The following is an 18,937-nucleotide window of genomic DNA, read 5'->3' on the forward strand; positions in this document are numbered from 1 at the left end:
TAACTGGAGAGTCTACAGACATTAAAAAGGAAAATAAGGAAGTATTTTAAACAGCTTTATGCAATAAATTTGACAGATGAATTGGACAAATTCCTCAAAAGATACAAACTATCAAATATCAAAGCTCACTCTAGAAGACATATAGGGCTGTTTAGGTCATCTTATGAAAGAAATTAAACCTGTCATTAAAAAACCTTCCCATAAAGAAAACCTTGGGCCCAGATGGCGTCACTAATGAAACCTATCTAACACTTAAGGAAGAAAGAATATCAATTTGATACAAATTCTTCAGAAGACTGCACACCAATATCCCTCATGAACATAGTTATAAAACTTCTTAACAAGACAAATTGAATACAAAATAATATAAAAAGCATAATAATACATCATAACCAAGTGGGTTATCCTAGGAATTCAAGGTTAGTTTAACATTCTCTCTCTCTCTTTTTTAAAATTTTTATTGGCGTATAGTTGCTTTACAGTGTTGTATTAGTTTGTGTCTGTACAGCAAAGTGAATCAGTTATATGTATACATATATCCCCTCTTTTTTGGATTTCCTTCCCATTTAGGTCACCACAGAGCACTGAGTAGAGTTCCCTGTGCTATACAGTAGGTTCTCATTAGTTATCTATTTTAGTTATCTATCAGTTCTCAGTAGTTATCTGTTTTGTACATAGTAGTGTATATATGTCAATCCCAATCTCCCAATTCATCCCAGCTCTCCTTCCCCCCCTTGGTGTCCATACATTTGTTCTCTACATCTGTGTCTCTATTTCTGCTTTGCAAATAGGTTCATCTGTACCATTTTTCTAGATTCCATATATATGCATTAATACACAATATTTGTTTTTCTCTTTCTGACTTACTTCATTCTGTATGACAGTCTCTAGGCCCTGGTTTAACATTCTTAATCAATCAATGTAATTCACCATATTTACAGACTAGAAGAGGAAAACTACAAAACATTTTGAGAGGAAATTATAGAAGAAATTAAAGAAATAAATGAAGATTTATACGATATTCATGAATCGAAGATTCAATATTCTTAAGATGACATTTCACCTCAGAATTTTCTATAGATTAGATATAATCCCAATCAAAATCACAGCTGCCTTTTTTGTAGAAATTGGAAAGCAGATCCTAAAGTATTTATATGGAAATTCAAAGGACCTAGAATAGCCCAAGCAACTTTGTAAAAGAAAAACAAAGTTGCAAGACTTAACACTACCTGATTTCAAAACTAACTGTAAAGCTAAAGTAATCAAGACAGCATGGTATTGGAATCAAGATACATAAAAAAATCAGTGGACAGAGTAGAGAGTCCAGAAATTGCAAAGGCAATTCAGTGGAGGAAAAAAATAGTCTTTTCAGCAAATGCTGCTGGAACAATTGGAAATCCACAAGCAAAAAACAAACTTCATACATCATACAATGTAAAAATAGCTCAAAATGGATCCTAGAAAATATAGGGAAAAAAATTGTGACTATGAGTGAGACAAGGATTTCTTAGATATAACACCAAAAGCAGGAAAAAAAATTGATAAATTGGATTTCATCAAAATTAAGGACTGTTCCTCCAAACACACCGGTAAAGGAATGCAAAGGCAAGCCATAGACTATGAGAAAATATTAGCAAATCACATGTTTGAAAAGGACTTGTATCTAGAATATATAAAAACCCTCAAAACTCAGTAATAAGAAAACAACAAAAAATTTTAAATGGGCATAAGTTTTAAATAGGTTTCAGCAAAGAACATATATGGTTGACAAATAAGCACGTGAAAAGGTAGTCACTGTGATTAGTCATTAAGAAATGCAAATTAAAACCACAATATAATATTATTATACACCTATCAGGGTGATTAAAATTAAAAATACTGATCATGCCAAATGTTGGCAAGGATGTGGAGCAGCTAGAGCTATCATATATAGCTGATGAAAATGTAAAAATAATACGATCACTTTGTGAAACCATTTGGCAGTGTATTAAAAAAATATATATCTGCTATATGAATTAGCCACTGTACTCCTAGGTATTTACCAAAGAGAATTAAAAGCATACGGGCATATAAAAACGTGTATATGAATATTTATAGCAGCTTAGTTTGTAATAGTCAAAAACTGAAAACAGTTCACATGTCCATCAACAGGTTACTCTGTAAGTATAGTATAGCCATACAACGGAATACTATTTAGTAATAAAAAGAATGAACTATCGATATATGCAATAGCATGAATCTCAGAATAACTGTGCTGAGTGAAAGAAACCAGACAAAATGAGTACATAATGTAATATTTTACATATATACATATGTAATTATTAAAAATGCAAACTCATCTCTGATGACAGCACTATCAGCGGTTGCCTTTGGATGAGGGTTGGGGGGTGGATACGAGGAAGGGAGGTCTTCTGACGTGGCTTGAGGGAGCTTTTGGAGGTGATGGATATGTTCATTATCTTGCTTTTAGTGATGATTTCACAGTATATGCATGTATCAACACTTACCAAATTGTACACTTTAAATGCATGTAGTTTGTTCTAAAAATGTACCTGGGATTTGTTTTAATCAGGTATGATAAGACACACAGACACAGAAATTATTATCATGAAGAAAGAAGTTTATACTCACATGCCTCGGAACAGGAGGATCATGCAGGGCCACAACGGAGAGGACTAGGGTTGGTCAGGAGGCAAAAGAGGAAGCGGGGAGAGCATGGCCCATAGCCTTTATTAGGCTTTTAGTGGGAAAGAATAGACAAGGCAGGTAGGTAGCTGAGTAAGTTTAGGATTAGGTAGTTTGAATAATTTCAGGGGACTCTAGGTTATAGGGATGGTCTCTAGTTGTCTGGTTTTTGGCCCTGGGGTGATTTAAGGCAGGGGAATATTGGCTTGATGTGTGAGAGCTTGATAAAGGAGATGGTTGGGGGTGTGGGCTCTGGATTGGTCGGTTTGTATATCAAAGGTGTGCTCGTAGGGGAGTTTCCTATCTCTAGGAATTACCACCTCTAGGATCAAGACCCCAGTGAAATAGATAGCTAGTGGGAAGCAACTGCATGGCACAGGGAGATCAGCTCTGTGCTTTGTGACCACCTAGAGGGGTGGGATAGGGAGGGTGGGAGGGAGGGAGATGCAAGAGGGAGGAGATATGGGGACATATGTATATGTATAACTGATTTACTTTGTTATAAAGCAGAAACTAACACACCATTGTAAAGCAGTTATACTCCAATAAAGATGTTAAAAAAAAAAAAGAATAAGGAAAGGAAGAAAATATTATCAATACTCTGTTTACTGTATGTCAGTTATTCCTCAATAATAAAGCTGTTTTTAAAATACATTCAAGAGCCCTTTTTATCAAAATTCTACAATGTCCCAATTTTTTAAATAAAGTAATTATGTAGTTTTAAGTCCTAACTAAATCAGATGGGCCATAACAATCCAGGCAAACTGAAAAAAAATGCTTCCAAATTAGAATAGTCTGATATACATTTTTTTTTGATGAAAGTTCATAATAATGCAATTGACAAGGAAATTTAGTTATTTCTGAGATATACATTTTAAAGTAGTAACTAGAATTATGACTTATAACATTATATCAGAACATATAAGATTTTTAGAAATTTCATGTAATGTCTAAAACATTTATATTAACATATTTCCATACAAATAACCCAATGAAAGTTTAGTATTAGTTGTTTTGTTTGTTTGTTTTTTTATACTGCAGGTTATTAGTCATCAGTTTTATACACATCAGTGTATACATGTCAATCCCAATCGCCCAATTCAGCACACCACCATCCCCACCCCACCGCAGTTTTCCCCCCTTGGTGTCCATATGTCTGTTCTCTACATCTGTGTCTCAACTTCTGCCCTGCAAACCGGCTCATCTGTACCATTTTTCTAGGTTCCACATACATGCGTTAATATACATATTTGTTTTTCTCTTTCTGACTTACTTCACTTTGTATGACAGTCTCTAGATCCATCCACGTCTCAACAAATGACTCAGTTTTGTTCTGATATACATTTTTGAAAGAAATGCGCTTCAAACACTTGAATCACATGTACATTAAAAATAATGCTTTTTGGACTTCCCTGGTGGCGCAGTGGTTAAGAATCCGCCTGCCAATGCAGGGGACACGGGTTCGAGCCCTGGTCCAGGAAGATCCCACATGCCGCGGAGCAGCTAAGCCCGTGTGCCACAACTGTTGAGCCTGCGCTCTAGAGCCCACGAGCCACAACTACTGAACCCGTATGCCACAACTACTGAAGCCCGCGCACCTAGAGCCTGTGCTCTGCAACAAGAGAAGCCACCTCCATGAGAAGCCCACGCACTGCACTGAAGAGTAGCCCCCGCTTGTAGCAACTAGAGAAAGTCCGCGCGCAGCAACGAAGAACCAACGCAACCAAAATAATAATAATAATAATAATAATAATAATAATAATAATGCTTTAGAAAAAGTCATACTAAGGGTCCTTATATCAGCTAATTTAATGGAGAGAATATATTTTAATTAACATAGTGATTACATCAGTGATTGCTTCTGAATTTCTTAGAAGTTAGTTTGATCCTAAGAAATTTAAATATTTCCCAGAAATTTATTTACAGGAAAGTATGAAATCAAATTTCAGGCCAATCTTCATCTAAAATTTAGATAATTTAGAATCTAAATGAGCATAAATAGGTAGGACCAGTTAATAGAATATTTATGTTTATTTTCTACATACATGTTATCAGCTGCATACTGTTGACATTAGTCAAGATTCTAACATAAGCCTCTTAAAATAATGCTCACTTCCTGATCATATATTGAACATGATCTAATTAACCAATTTTCAACCAGCCATATATATATATATATACACACACACACACACTCACACATATATATATAAAATATGTATCTGGTGGAGTGAATATATATAATTTGGAAAAGCATTTTATAAAATTACATTTCATTTGCTTTCCTAAAGTTATATATAATTCATTTTGTGAGATTTTAAAAAAACTCACACCAAAGGAGGAATGGATTTAAAAAAAAAGCTTTTTAAAAAAAGTTGATAAACCATATTTCTAGACAGTGTGTCTGATGTCAAGATATTTGGTCACTATCAACAACAATCTCATTTCAAACTTCAGCACTAACATTTCCACATGTGGCACTATTTGATTCACCCAGCACCTGAAGAAAACTTCCCAAGGGCCAGATTCTGTGGCTGTTGTGAGTGTTACCAGGCGAAAAAGATGTGCTTCCTGTCCTCAGAGTGTATGGTCTAGTAGGGGACTTTATAGTATCTACTTAAACACATAATCAGTTTGAATCTAAGGAAAAAAAGTATCAAAATTTAAAAAAATTTTAAATTCCTAAGACTGAAGTTAGCAAGTCCTCTGCTTCTTTCTCTATAAATGCATCCAGTTTCTTTCTTGGGATTTTGGAGTTTAGAAATCAACTTTTGGAAACTACATATAAGTATGAAGTCCTTAGCAGGTTGCTGTCAGAGTATTACAATGAATGTTGTTTGGTTAGACTGAAAAAGGAAAAAAAATTTTTTTGTGCTATTGTGTGTGTGTGTCGGGGGAGGTATATTTATCCCATTAAACCTGGGATTCTAGATGCATACATAGAGCCTTCATAAATATTTATGTCTGTGTCTTCCCTGCAGGTTTAGCCTCCAACTTCAGCCTTTTCAGATGGATGAGGTCTCTTCTGATCCCCTCCTACAGGTCTGTGCCAATCTGGGGCCTGGATGAGGGGCCTGGGACGTGCTAAGGGTGTTCCATTTCTAGCTGGGCTTGGGTGAATTGTGGTGTGAATACCTGACAATTGAGAACCTCAAGGAAACTCAGACTGCTCCTCACTGCCCTCCACCACCCAGCCTCCCTGCTTTAGCTTCTCAGAAGCTTCCTCTGGCCCATGTCTTCTTGTCTTCTTATCCTCAGGAATCATGAACAGAGGCTTTCTTTAGAATCTGGTTGCAGAGTGATATAAGTCAAGAGAGTTACTCTCAGTGAGTTCACAGCCTAAGACACACTAGCATTAGTACTCACACACAAGACCAAGGCCCAGAGAACTCCCATTCTTCCATCTCAAGTCAGAGGTAGTTGACATGACTGTATTGGTGAAAGTGCAGAGGCCAAGTACAGAAACAGAGTAGCGATCCTGCAGGATTTCTGTGGGACCTCCATGCTCAAATATTCAGGGAAAGGGAAGAACAAACTTTCCTGAGAAACAGGAGAAGGCCTCACAGGGAAGGGAAGGTTTCATGAGTGCCCTAATCTCTCTCCTCCTCCTCTACCCTTCCAGTGCCAATGCCTCCTCACCTTTGAAGGCCTCAAGACTCTGGGAAATTACCTCCCTCCCCTTTCAATATCAGTGAGGAGCCAAAGCTACAGGCTGGGAAAATCCAGGCAGAACCCAACTAAGTGTTTATTTGGTTTCATTTTGCTGGTTTGTTTTTGAAACTCTAGAAGTCTGGGTTGCCCTTGCCAATATTTCCACCTTCTATGCCCAGATGTTGCTGATGGATTATGGGACCCTTTCCCATTGATCCCAGATGTAAGTTCAGAATTTTTTTCCCCATTTTTTTTATTGTGGTAAAATACACATACCATAAAACTTATCATCTTAACCATTTTAAAGTATACAGTTTAATGGTATTAAGTACATTCATACTGTTATGCAACCGTCACCTCCAGGCACCTCCAGAACTCTTCATCTTGCAAAACGGAAACTCTATACCCATTAAACAATAACTCCCCATTCCTCCCTCCCAAGAATCCTTCTTAAGACAACTCTTTATAAGCGCTGCCAATCTGTTCAAGTTGGCCCAAGAAATGAAGGCTGGATGCTAGAGAAATGATGATGAAAGGAGCAGGAGCCATGGAAACCAACAGGGAGAGGGCTGGCAGGGAGAGTGGTGTGTAGGGGGGTAATTCCCTGCTGTTTGCTTGGAAGCTGGGCTAAACGTCCTGTGTGGAGCTGTGGTGTGGGTGTGTCACCTCTCTGCCTCTCTTCCAGGCTGAGGCACCAGGTTGGGTGACTCAGATCACAGCACTGATCTGAGATCACAGCACTGATCTGAGATCAGTGCACTGATCCATTTTCCCCAGCCTCCTAGGCCTGAGGGCAAGTAGAGTTTAAGTGGAAATAGATTCTGTGTGAAAGCTGCCTGCAGATTCTGGAGCTACAGCTGGTGTGTGGTTGAGAATATTTGGCCTTATCTGATTTTACATGAATATTTTTAGGTATTGTAGGCTTTGAAAGCCTACAAATGACCATGGGAGGTCACTACTCTTTTTTGGACTCTGAATTTCTGGAATTTCACCTCTGAGGTCACTGTTGTGCAATGTGGAAAGAAGAATGTATTAGGAGGAGATTATTCTCAGAAAAGGGCAGTACTTTGGTTGGAAGAGAACCTAGTCCACACTATTCATAGCTCTGTGGGCTTGTGGAGTGGTTGGTGGAGGCCTCAGCTAAGTCTCAGGGTCAAATTTGCTGGCCTCATCGTGGTGACTGAGCGATATTTTGTGATAGTTGTTCAGGAGGGTGAAAGGACCAAGAAATGGTGATCCATTTAAAAGTAGAAACTGGTAGCTGTGTTTTCTCTTTTGTAATTTTGAGTTTTTTTCACACCTGTTGCCCCAGATGCTCTTCAAAACCAAAGAAGAAGAATATTGTAGGGTGTTGTGGGCAAAGGAATTTGGCTGTTACTTCCTCTGTTACACCTACAGTTCCCAGAATTATGTGAAATTAAGCCTGACCTTAAGAAAGCTTTCTTTCCTGAAGTCCTAGCAACTGCCCAGGTGAGAACTCTTAGGCCATTCTAGACTAGAAAGTGAAGTGTGCTATTTCCCTGAACTCAGAAAAATACGATGGTTTTACCTTAAAAAAAAAAAAAAAAAAAAGAAAGCATTTACAAGAAAGTTCACTGGCAAAAACACATATTGACTGGTATGGCATTTCTGTCACTTCCTAACCTTACTTCTTGAAGATTAAACCTTTACAGAAGTTAGTTCATTTCTCAGAAAACCTCAACCCACCTAATTTAGATGTGTTCTCATCAAGCAGCTGCAGAGCCTTAGTTGTGTGATCCAAACTTCTATAACAGCATGTTTTTCTAGTCAGTGAAGCTTTCTGCTTAAGTTCCACAGATTTATAACAAGGTTTCTACCAGTTTTTTACATGTATCAAATATATTCCTTATTTAAACAATTGAATGCTGCTACTTATAAAGCAAATGATTCTCTTAGGGTAAAGTTTTAAGAGAAAATCTATGCCTAAGGTGTGATTTCAGGACCTAGCATAGGTGGAAGGAACTAGAAGGGGCCTGAGAAGGTGAGGAAATAGAGGCACAAGGAGGTGACGAGGTTTGCCTGAGGCCACCAGCCTGATTCGTGGCAAAGCTGTGACTGTCTCTGTCTTCTATAGATACCCTGGCTGCCAGGATGGTCTCTCCTTACTCCTTTCTGCTGTCAGCACTTTCTTCACGCATCCCTAACATTTTTCTTTACCAGTTTATTCCAACTCCAACTCTTATGTGGACCCTTCAGTGACAGTGGAATCCGTATTGGGACTCGCTCTTTGCCTTAGGCCAGCTTGGTGCCAAAAGCCTTTGCACTTTACCGCGTAGCTGCTTGCTCTATAAACCTCGGCTCTGGAGATCATTCCTCACTCAACTTTCTTTCCAGTGAACCAAAGCGAAGGTTTCTCTTTCTACTCACCTCAGCTTTCCAGCCTCTCCATTCCATTATTTCATTTGACAAGAAAGCCAAGTAAAGCTACAGAGCCCCAACACAACAGCATTTGGAAGGTTATTTTTATAGTTTTATACATTTCTACTAAAAGAAGGTAAGTATCACTCTTTGTTTGATGCTTATTTCTCATACTTTGGGTTCATGAAGTATTGTACATATAGCTTTCAACAGTTATGTTGTTTAATACATGTTTAGTAATAAACACGATGACATTTTTGCAAATCATTTCTCCATCCCAGAGGAGACTTACTGCCACTGGTTAGCGTTTGGTCTTTCCTTCTGACCGTCCTCCGTGTTTCTCTCACCAAAGGAACCTGCGATCCCCCCAAGAGCAGATAATTTTGGCGCCGTCCCTGGCTAGGGTTGACATGGAGATGACTCAGCTCACCCAGGAGAACGCAGACTTCGCCACCCGGGATCGCTATCACCACTCCTCCCTCGTGAGCCGGGAACAGCTGATGATGCCTCGGTACTAGAGTACTGAGTCGTCAGTACTAGGCAGCCTGGGACCCTCCCCTCGTGTAGCTGTCCAGGGTACAGTGGACCCAAATCCCAGAACCTTTGTGAAGCTGGTTCTCCTCGGTAAGAAACTCAAAGACCTGTCCTCCCCCTGTCATTTTGGATGATGGAAATGTGCATTCTGGTCTGGAGCACCGCGGCTAACCAGGGGACCCACTGCAATGGCGGTGGCCCCTGAAACACGCCTCCAGTCTGAAGAGCTCCATGTGGACACCAAGACTTGCAGGTGTCCAGACCAGATTGCTTGTTCTGAGTGCCACAATAAATGGTTATTTTAAATTTTATTTTATTATTTATTCCTTGAATAAATAATATGCTTACATGGTTCCAAACCCCGAAGTAGAATCATATATATAGTGAAAAGTCTCCCTCCCATCCTTGTTTGTCATCTGCTCAGTTCCCACCCCCTGCCCCAGAGATAACCACTATTCTTAGCTAACGCTCCCCACATTTCGTTACGAATGTACAAGCAAATAGGAATGTGGATTTGTATTACTCCCTTTTCATCCACAAAAGGTAGCATATCATACATGCGTTCTGTACCTTGCCTTTCCCCTTAACAATCTATCTTGGAGACATTTCCATATCAATACACATGCCGTTTCCTCATTATTTTTCATTATATGAATGTGCTATAGTTTATTTCATCAGTTCCACAATGATGGCATTTGGATTGTTTCCAGTCTTTTACTATTACAATCAGTTCTGCAGTGAATAATCGTGTTCATATGTACAAGCATGACGAATATCTGTAGGATAAACTCCCAAAAGTGGAATTGCAAGATCAAAAGGTACATGCATTTGTAAGCTATTATTGTTTAGTGAAGGTCTTTTTAATTAAAAAGTTAAATTACCATGAATTACTTAATGGTGACTCACATTCTCAAAAGCACGTGTGGTGCCCCGCACTCTGGACACCTTTGCAGCTGTTTTGCAGTATGAACACATGAGGGGACAGGACAATTTTGGTTCCTCTATGAGCTCAGTGTGGCATTCATCACAGGCATCCAGTCTGGGGGCCGGGGCCGTGGCTGCGCCTGCATGAGTTCAGCCCTGGCCCAAAGTTGGTGGTTTCACCACTGAACCATGGAGGGAGGTACTGTTGGATCAGTTCTGACCTCTTTCTTCTGTAATAGAGCTTCTCAAAGTCAGTGTGCTAAGAAACCTGGGAGGCTTGTTAAAAGTGCATATTTCTGCAGCTCAATCCTGGAGGTAAAGCTTGGGGGCGAGTTGTGGACTTTACATTTTTAATGAGTGCCTCAGGTGACTCAACACAGGTGACCCTTGGACACCATTTTGAAAAACGCTGACCTGTTGGATGAAACGGGCTTAAAGCAAGTGGGGGGTGGGAATGTCATGATTAGGGGCCAGTTAGGTCTCACCCTTCTCTCTTAGAAAGTGAGACCTGTTGATAGTTTATGCTTACTGTTCACAGTGAGATCTAGTTTATAATTACTGTGCATGCACCTTTGGTGTTAAATACCAGACTTCCAAACATCATTAGAAACAATGTAAAGAAAGCAAACAACACTGAGTTAACTATAGGCATATGGGAAATCATTAAAGACAATATTCATGAAGGGCTGAGTTGGTGTTCTCTGAAGGCCCTTTTTGAGAAGAAGCCGCACTAGTTTCCTGTAGCTGCTGTAACAAATTACACAAACTGAGTAGCTTAAATCAACAGAAATTTATTCACTCACAGTTCTGGAGACCAGATGTCCAAAATCGGTATCACTGAGCTGAAATCAAGGTGTTAGCAGGACTCTGCTCCCTCCAGAGGCTCTAGGGGAGAATTTGGTCCTTGCGTGTTCCAGCTTCTGGTGGCTGCTGGCATTCCGTGACTTGTGGCCACATCACTCCCATCTTTAAGACCAACACCTGCAAATCTCACTCAGTGTGACCACATTGCCTTCTCCTGTGTGCACCTGACGTGGGCCTCTGCCTCCCTCTTATAAGGATACATGTGATTGCATTTAGGGTCCACCCAGATAATCCAGGATAATCTCCTCATCTCAAGAGTCTTAACTTCATCACGCCTGCAAAGGCCTTGGCAAATGAGGAAACATTCCCAGGTAACACAGATTGGGTTGTGGATATATTTGGGGGAGCCATTTTTCAGCCAGCCACAGAAGGCTTTACTGATTCAGCTTTTTGCTTTTTTGAATTCTGGATAACAAGCTAAAAAAGTATCCCCTCTGAAAAAGATGGTCCTGAGTTTGAAAACCATATACAGCAGAAGATTCAAGTATCCAAGATGAGAACTTTCCCAATATGATTAACTTTATGGAAAAGAGTAAGAGAAGAATGGGTATGAGAGAGAAGTCCAGCATTTGACTCGGTGTTGAGGGTACTGAAATGGCAGACGCTAAACAGTCGAACCTCTACTTAGGTCCAAATATCTTGTATTTAAACAAAACTATATTGTATAAATAGTAATCAGTAAAGCAGTAACGGAGTCATAGCCTGGGCTCCCCAGAAAGCAGAAGTTCATGTGCTATTGCTTTACTGGGGTGTACATCCAGGGAAGGAGTGAGAGAAAAGAGTGGTACAGGTGAGGAGGCATGACATTGGGTTAGTGACCCTTTAGTATCATGTGCAACGGGACACTTAGTCTCAGAGGACCCTTCTGAGAGATGATAGGAATACCTGTGTCTCATGACCCCCTTGCAGAGGGAGGAAGGGATGAGAATTCATCCACTGGTTCCTGTTTCCCATAGTCAAAGTTTAGCCTTGAGGGGCATTAACACGCGCCCCCCGCCACCCCGCACTTGTGATTTGAACTTGTGTGAGTACCTAGCGAGTTCTGCTGCAAGCAGCTACCCTGTGGGCATGAGGCACTGTTGGATTTGTGTGCATTAAATTGACTGGAGCCCGGCAGAACTGGTTGCTGTGGTGTTGGCTGAGATGGACCAGCCTCAGCTCCAGAATCAGGTGGGGCAGAGGGGACCTGAGGTGGCATATAAGAGGTATCGTGTACTGTCCGTGTATGACGGAGGTCAGCAGTAAGTTCAGGTTGTCAGAGAAGTGAGACAGACGACACTGGATCATTCAGAGAGAGTTTGGTTATCTAAAGAATGCTAAAAATGCCAGCACAGTCAGGATATTTGGCAGTGAGACTAGCAACATTTTCTTAAAAAGACAAAGGGATGGATCCCTAGACTAAAGGTCTAACCAAGGCGTGCACAGTTGTAGGGGAAAACGTCGGAAGGAGTGAGGGTCATATTAGATCTTCTGGGACCACGAATGTCTCCCTTCAGGCCACACTGTTTACGAATTTATCCGTCTAATGATCCATCCATCCACCAGGCCATCTAACCATCTACCCACTCACCCATTGATCCAACCATTCACTCTGCCATCCACCCACCCTCTGACCCACCCGTTGGTCTGCCCATCCACGCACCCATCCATGGCTGGAGCAATTGTACACGTGCCTGAGACCACCTCACCTGAGCCGAGTACAGCTCACCAATCTCAGAGCTTTATAATGTAAAAATATGATCGCAGGCCATTCAGACAGAAATGAACTCCTCAGTCACCACCCTCAAACTTTCAAGGTGAGTACCGCCCAGTTCTAGAGCATTCTTGAACTCAGGACTAGGAGCCAGAACAGGGGTCATTTTCTCAGATGTCTCTGGGAGTCATGCTAACAAGTCCTCTGACCTACACAATAGGGTGCATCCTGCACAAACGATTATAAGTCAGTGTGGAAGTTTGAGGTTCAGGATTTCATCGTCCTACCTTCCATCCAGGTTTCTGATTGAGGAAGTATATTTAAGGATGGGAAACACCGTGCCAGTTTACGTATTGATACCTGGACAAGGGTACAAGGGTGGTAGCAGAGAATGCAGCTGAGGTCAGAAGGTTGAAGCAAAGCCTGTAATGTCTAACTTTCTTCCTCTTGAATCTAAGAATCCACTTCTCTCAGACCCTTGGATGAGGAGCTGGAATCAAGAGAGAGAATGACCAGCTGGGCTCATCACCCAATAACACGTGGGCAGAGATCATAAAGTGATCACCTTTCAGCTCCAGGCTCTACCTGCCAATGAACTGTGGCCCCAGACCTGACCAATCAGACTGGCCTCCCCCCTCCCATGGGGAGGAGCTAATACTGACTGATAGACTGGTGGTGGGGGCAGAGGTGTTCCCTCTCCCTCTGGTATAGCAGGAGGGAGCTTGGGTGGTAGCTCCATCCTCTCCATGGAGGAGGAAAGTGAGGAGAGCTACAGGAACCCCAGTAGCAGTGAGAGTAGTGACAGAGGCAGACACAGGGTCTGTGGGTGGACAGAGGAGCTCTAAGCCATTCTGACAGTAGTCAGGGAGGGCTCCCTGGAGGAAGACATATCTGACCTCATTCAAGCACTTCACGGGCAGAGAGGAGGGGCAGGACATTCTCAGTAGAGAGATCAGCGTGATCAAAGCTGTCTGGGGGCTGAAGGGTAATTGAGGGTTTCAAGAGTGTCCGGATGGGGCAGTGCAAGGCAGGGGAAGTACTGGAAAGTCAGGCAAGGGTCAGGTCTGGAAGGGGCTTGCTACCTCTCTGTGTGTGCTACGGGAACGAGGAGGTAAAGCTGAAGAATGATCATAAAAATCCATCCTCAGCCTTTTCTAGGGCTTTACCAGAAGACCCTTGTAAGAATTCAGTGGGCGTGATCCAGGCTCAGAAACAATCCAGCTTCGATCTGCTCTTTCGCTGACATTGTGTTGCTGTTCCTGCTCTCCTTACTGGGGAGGGGAGAGAGGGCCAGTGGGGGGCGTCCCTCCTGAGGTCAGAGCACGTGGGAGGAGGGGAGGAGGAACCAGCCCTGAACTTTGCAGGGGCAGGGACTAGTCGTTGGAGGTTCCCAGAGGCCCCCCCAACCCCGCTCACTCCCTGTATGCTGAGTACCAGCTGTCCCAGTGCCTGGTGGGTGTGGGTTGTTGGGTGGGAGGAGCAGGGTGGAGATAGGAGCAAAACAATTAGAACATGTAGTCCTGATGTACTACTTTCCTATTGCTGCTGTAACAAATTGCCACAACTTTAGTAGCTTAAAACAACACAGAAGTACTCTCCTACGGTTCTGGAGGTCAGAAGTCCGAAATGGGTCTCACGGGGCTGAAATCAAGGCATCAGCAGAGCTGGGTTCTTTCTGCAGGGTCTAGGGGAGAATCTCTTTCCTCGCTCTTTCCAGCATCTAGAGGCTGCCTGCATTCCTTGGTGGTTGCCCCTTCCATCTTCAAAGCCAGCAGTCCGCAGTCCCATTGTCTCCCTCCTCTGCTTCTGTCATCACATCTTCTCTAACTCTCCTGCCTCCCTCGAGCTTTTAAGGACCCATGTGATTAAATGGGCCCACCTGGATAATCTAGCATAATATCCCCACCTCAAGAGCCTTAATTTAATCACATCTGCAGAGTTCCTTTGGCCATATAAGTAACTATTACATAGGATCTGGGGATTAGCGCCACCATTTACTAGCTCCGTGACCTTGGGTAGGCTTCTTAACCTCTCTGTGCCTTGATTTCCTTCTCTGTAAAATGAGAATTATAATTCCTGCCTGCCTCCAAGTGAATTTGTGAGTACTTAGTAAAGTGAGACTCAACAGTTTTTTGGAGGAAGTCAAGGTGGAGGCAGTGTCATAAGTGTTCTCCCACCACCCCTACTAATTCCATGTCACTTAATGTGGGCAACATAGAAAGAAAAAAAATCAGTGGGAACTGTAGTGGTTCTTGGCATCTGCTAGCCTGAAGTTTCAGAGCAGGGTGGAGTTCTCCTGCTTCAGCAGGCCACGCTATATCTTGTCAGTGGCAGACAAGGTGGGACCTCTTCTCCAGCCACCAGCAGGCACTCTCTGCGGCATGCGTAGTCAGGGCGCGGGGAGCTGGCAGTCGCCACTTGCTGACCACCGTTTCAGCTCTGCCTCCCCCTCCACTCCCTTGGCTAATCAGACCCATTTGGCCACGTCCCTATACCACTGCTCTTAGCCTTCTGCATTCCCTTCCCAGAGCCTTGGGGAATTTTCTTAAACATCAGAAAACCTATCCCATCTCCAGTTCTTTTGAACCAAGGCTTACTGGAGAGCAGACAACCTGCTTTTTGCTATGTCTTATCTCCTCCATGTCCACATGGGTGCCCTGGAGGAGAGGATCAGAAGTGGCGGTTGCGTGACCTTGTTAGTCCGTACCGTTTGCACTTCTCTGCAGACAGGCAGATGCAGAAGTCTGTGCTCGTCACACGCTGCTCAACATCCCTGCATCGGGGAGGTGTGCCTGGGCTCCTTCGAAGGGGCTCACAAAGGAAAATAGATGCCAGTTTGTCAGTCTGAGGAAGGAAGTAGAGGTGTAAGCCCCTGACTCTTGACAAGGTACTCTTCTTGGAGGGGAAGGTCACATGCAAGTCAAGGGTGAAGCAGACGGCAAGGAAGGCCCACCAGCATCAGGGGGTCCGCAGCTGGCTGTGGTCCTGGGCGTGCAGCCCATCTCGCAGCACCAAGGCTGGTGCCCTTACCTGTCCCCTAGGCTGCTGGGCTAGGTGAGTGCACGGCAGATAGTGGTTGACTACTCACCACCATTCATTGAGGTGAGGGTGGCCACAGCCTCCTGAAAGAGGCAGGGCGGGTCTCTAAATGGGAGTCTCTAAAATAATGGAGAGCCTGGTTTTTTTTTTCTCCCTTTTTAAATTGTGTTTCTTTTTTTCCAAGTTTTACTCCAGGAGAAAAAAAAAAAAAAAAAACAGAACAAAGGGGAAAATTGTGTTTCTTTGAAAACACACACACGTGTGTGTGTGTGTGTGTGCATGTGCACTTTCCTGACTGTTTGTGTTTGTTAGAGATGCCTCTCTATAAAAAGAAGCTGGACTTACCACATGTGAAGACTGGCTTGAATTATGGGCCATGTGGTCTACATCAGATTCACTTTGGGCAGCCCTGAGGGTGAGTAGCATTTCAAAGGATTAGCAGTCATCCCCCAGCCGCCAGCAAGAGGGCTCGATGAATGCTGATCTGTGCAATGTGACATAGACCATACGTGTTAAGAGGCTGAGGTTCAAATATGAACCCCAAACTGAAAATCGCAAGGACAGTCACTGGCAACGGCAGTGTCAATTTTTAAGTGAACTGCTTGGCAGACGGGCAACTCTGTGTAACTCTGTGTGTCTGTATTGGTCAGGGTGGGCTTGCTGCTGCAACAAACAACCCTCAAATCTCAGTGACTTGACACTTCATAAATTTATTTCTGGCTTCTGTTCCAGTCTGATACAAGTCAGAAGGGGGAGGGGAGCTCTGCCCCACACTGTCGTTCAGGGACCACTGTCATTCTGTTTTGTAGTTGAACATCTTCTAGGCCCTCGGAATCTTCCCCTGAATTCTCAGCACCCCGTTGGCAGGTGAGAGAAGAAAGGGAGGCTGCTGTGGCAGTTTCAGGGGCTAAAAGGGCTCATATCACTTCCTTCCACTTTCCATTAAGAGGCTGGCTGGGAAATGTGGGCCAGCTCTGTGCTCAGGGAGACGAGGGACCAGGTTTGGTGGGCATCTGGCCAGTCTGTGCCACTGTGCTCAGGATGAGAACAGCTGGATTGGGTTCTTCACTGATGGCAGTTGAGTGAGTCTCCTGATCTGCCCTGAGTAGGTTTGCCCCTTCAGAGCTCTGTCTTTTGTGAGAATTTACACATTTGATCCAATGATTCTGCCATTCCTTAAATCATGCTTGGAATTCCATTTTCAATATTCTCTTCTGAGCCTTTGAATAGTCTCATGAATGACAAGTTTTTGTCCTTTGAGGGTTCATTTGATTTCTGGAAGCATCAAAAATCATTTGGAACCAAATCTGGGAATGAGGGGACCGATCAAGTAAATCGTCTCTTTGGGTCAAAAATGAGGTGTGACCATAAAGCAAACTGACTCCTGAAGCAATTTCTAAAGATGAGATGCCAACACAACACGTTTTGAGGACTGACAGTGTCACTGGAATAATTTTATAAGGCCTCTCAAGGTGCTGATTTGAAGGAACAACATTTATTTAGATAAACTGTACGTGTGTGTGTGTGTGTGTGTGTGTGTGTGTGTGTGTGTGTGTGTAGTGAGTGACTCTGTAGTTTTGGTTCTGCTCATCTTTTATTAATGATCTGTGTTGGTCTTTTTCTGCCCAACCAGATTGAAAGACCTTCAGTAGTAGAGGTGTATCTTCAGTTATAAATCATCCCAATTCATGGCTTTAAGTATTTTTTCTGTGCCCTGTCAACCCATCCAACTCATCACGGATTCATTCAGTCACTCACTTAGCAAGTATTTATTGAATGTCTATGTGTGCAAAGCCACGTGTTTGTTTGTTTTTTTGATTCAGAAACTGTGAAAACAGATGACAGCAATTGCTCCCCCAGTAGCCTGCAGCTCAGTTTTTAGGAGTATTCTAGGATTAAGAAGCAGGAAATGGGCACAGACTTCTTGGCTGGCTAGGAGGAAAGGAAATGGGACTTGGAATAGACTGCACTCGGATGGTTCAACCAAAATGTTCTGAGAAGAGTAATTATTCACATTTTCACGGACTGAGGACAATGCATCACCTCTTCTCTGGGTGATGGTAAAAAATTCCTGGGTAAATACAGTGCCCTGGAAAATCTTCACGTCTGTTTTAGAATTAGTCGTGTTACCCCAAGACATCCAACCTGAGTTTCTCTTTTCCTCGTGAGCAGTAGGAGGAAGTTTAATGGATAGGGGTGCACCCTGTTCTATGGCTGCAGTTCTAGGGACAAAGTTGGGGATCCCATTGTTTCATCACGCAGCCGCGTTCAGAGATGACAAAGTCTTATTTCTGAAAGCGTGGTTCTCAGCTCACTGGTGTAAAAAATGACCTGGGATGCTTGCTAAAATGCAGTTTCCCGGGCCCTTCTCAGACTTACGAAACCAGAATTTCTTGGGTGAGGCCTAGGACATACTCTGTTTACTATTAATTTTTATTGGAGTAGAGTTGCTTTACAACTAGGACATACATTTTAAATTTATTTATTTATTTATTTATTTTTGGCTGTGTTGGGTCTTCGTTTCTGTGCCAGGGCTTTCTCTAGTTGTGGCAAGCGGGGGCCACTCTTCATCGCGGTGTGCGGTCCTCTCACTATCGCGGCCTCTCTTGTTGCGGAGCACAGGCTCCAGACGCGCAGGCTCAGTAGTTGTGCCTCACGGGCCTAGTTGCTCCGCGGCATGTGGGATCTTCCCAGACCTGGGCTCGAACCCGTGTCCTCTGCATTAGCAGGCAGATTCTCAACCACTGCGCCACCAGGGAAGCCCCAGGACATACATTTTAAAGTAACCCCTCCCCCAGGTGACTTTCTAAAGTTTGAGAAGCACAGGTGGAAAGGCTTTGAGCTGACCTGAGTCTGAGGCCTCTGGTCTCCATGAGCTCCAGGCTCTGTGATGGGCAGCAGTGGTCCCAGACCAGAGCTCCGTATGCTATGTGCTAGCGAGGCATGCTGGTCCGTGCTGGGGCCTGATAAACCAAACTGCGGGGGGCACGTCCGTGGGCCGCACACTTAGCCAGAGACAAAGCACTGCAGAACCTCGTTCCACTAAGAACAGTGGAGTTGGGCTACATGACCTTGGTGTGCCTGTGTGTGCACAGGTGTGTGTGTTTGCACCTGTGGGTCTGTTTGTAGCCCTGGCCATACAGATTTTGTTCTCTCTGCCACCAGGTG

At 43.2% G+C, this 18,937-nt stretch overlaps 1 protein-coding gene across 1 annotated transcript in view; it reads left to right on the top strand.

Annotated features, from left to right (window-relative positions):
- SLC12A8 (solute carrier family 12 member 8) overlaps positions 1 to 10,082 on the top strand; it is a 141,032-nt gene extending 130,950 nt beyond the window's left edge. The window contains exons 13-14 of the mRNA XM_036851538.1: positions 5,667 to 5,727; positions 9,068 to 10,082. Coding sequence (XP_036707433.1) covers positions 5,667 to 5,727; positions 9,068 to 9,233 — 227 coding nt within the window. The 3' untranslated portion in view covers positions 9,234 to 10,082. The remainder of the gene's footprint in view (positions 1 to 5,666; positions 5,728 to 9,067) is intronic.
- Positions 10,083 to 18,937: the final 8,855 nt, after the last annotated feature.

This window comes from Balaenoptera musculus, chromosome 4 (assembly GCF_009873245.2).
Source record: "Balaenoptera musculus isolate JJ_BM4_2016_0621 chromosome 4, mBalMus1.pri.v3, whole genome shotgun sequence".
NCBI lineage: Eukaryota > Metazoa > Chordata > Mammalia > Artiodactyla > Balaenopteridae > Balaenoptera > Balaenoptera musculus.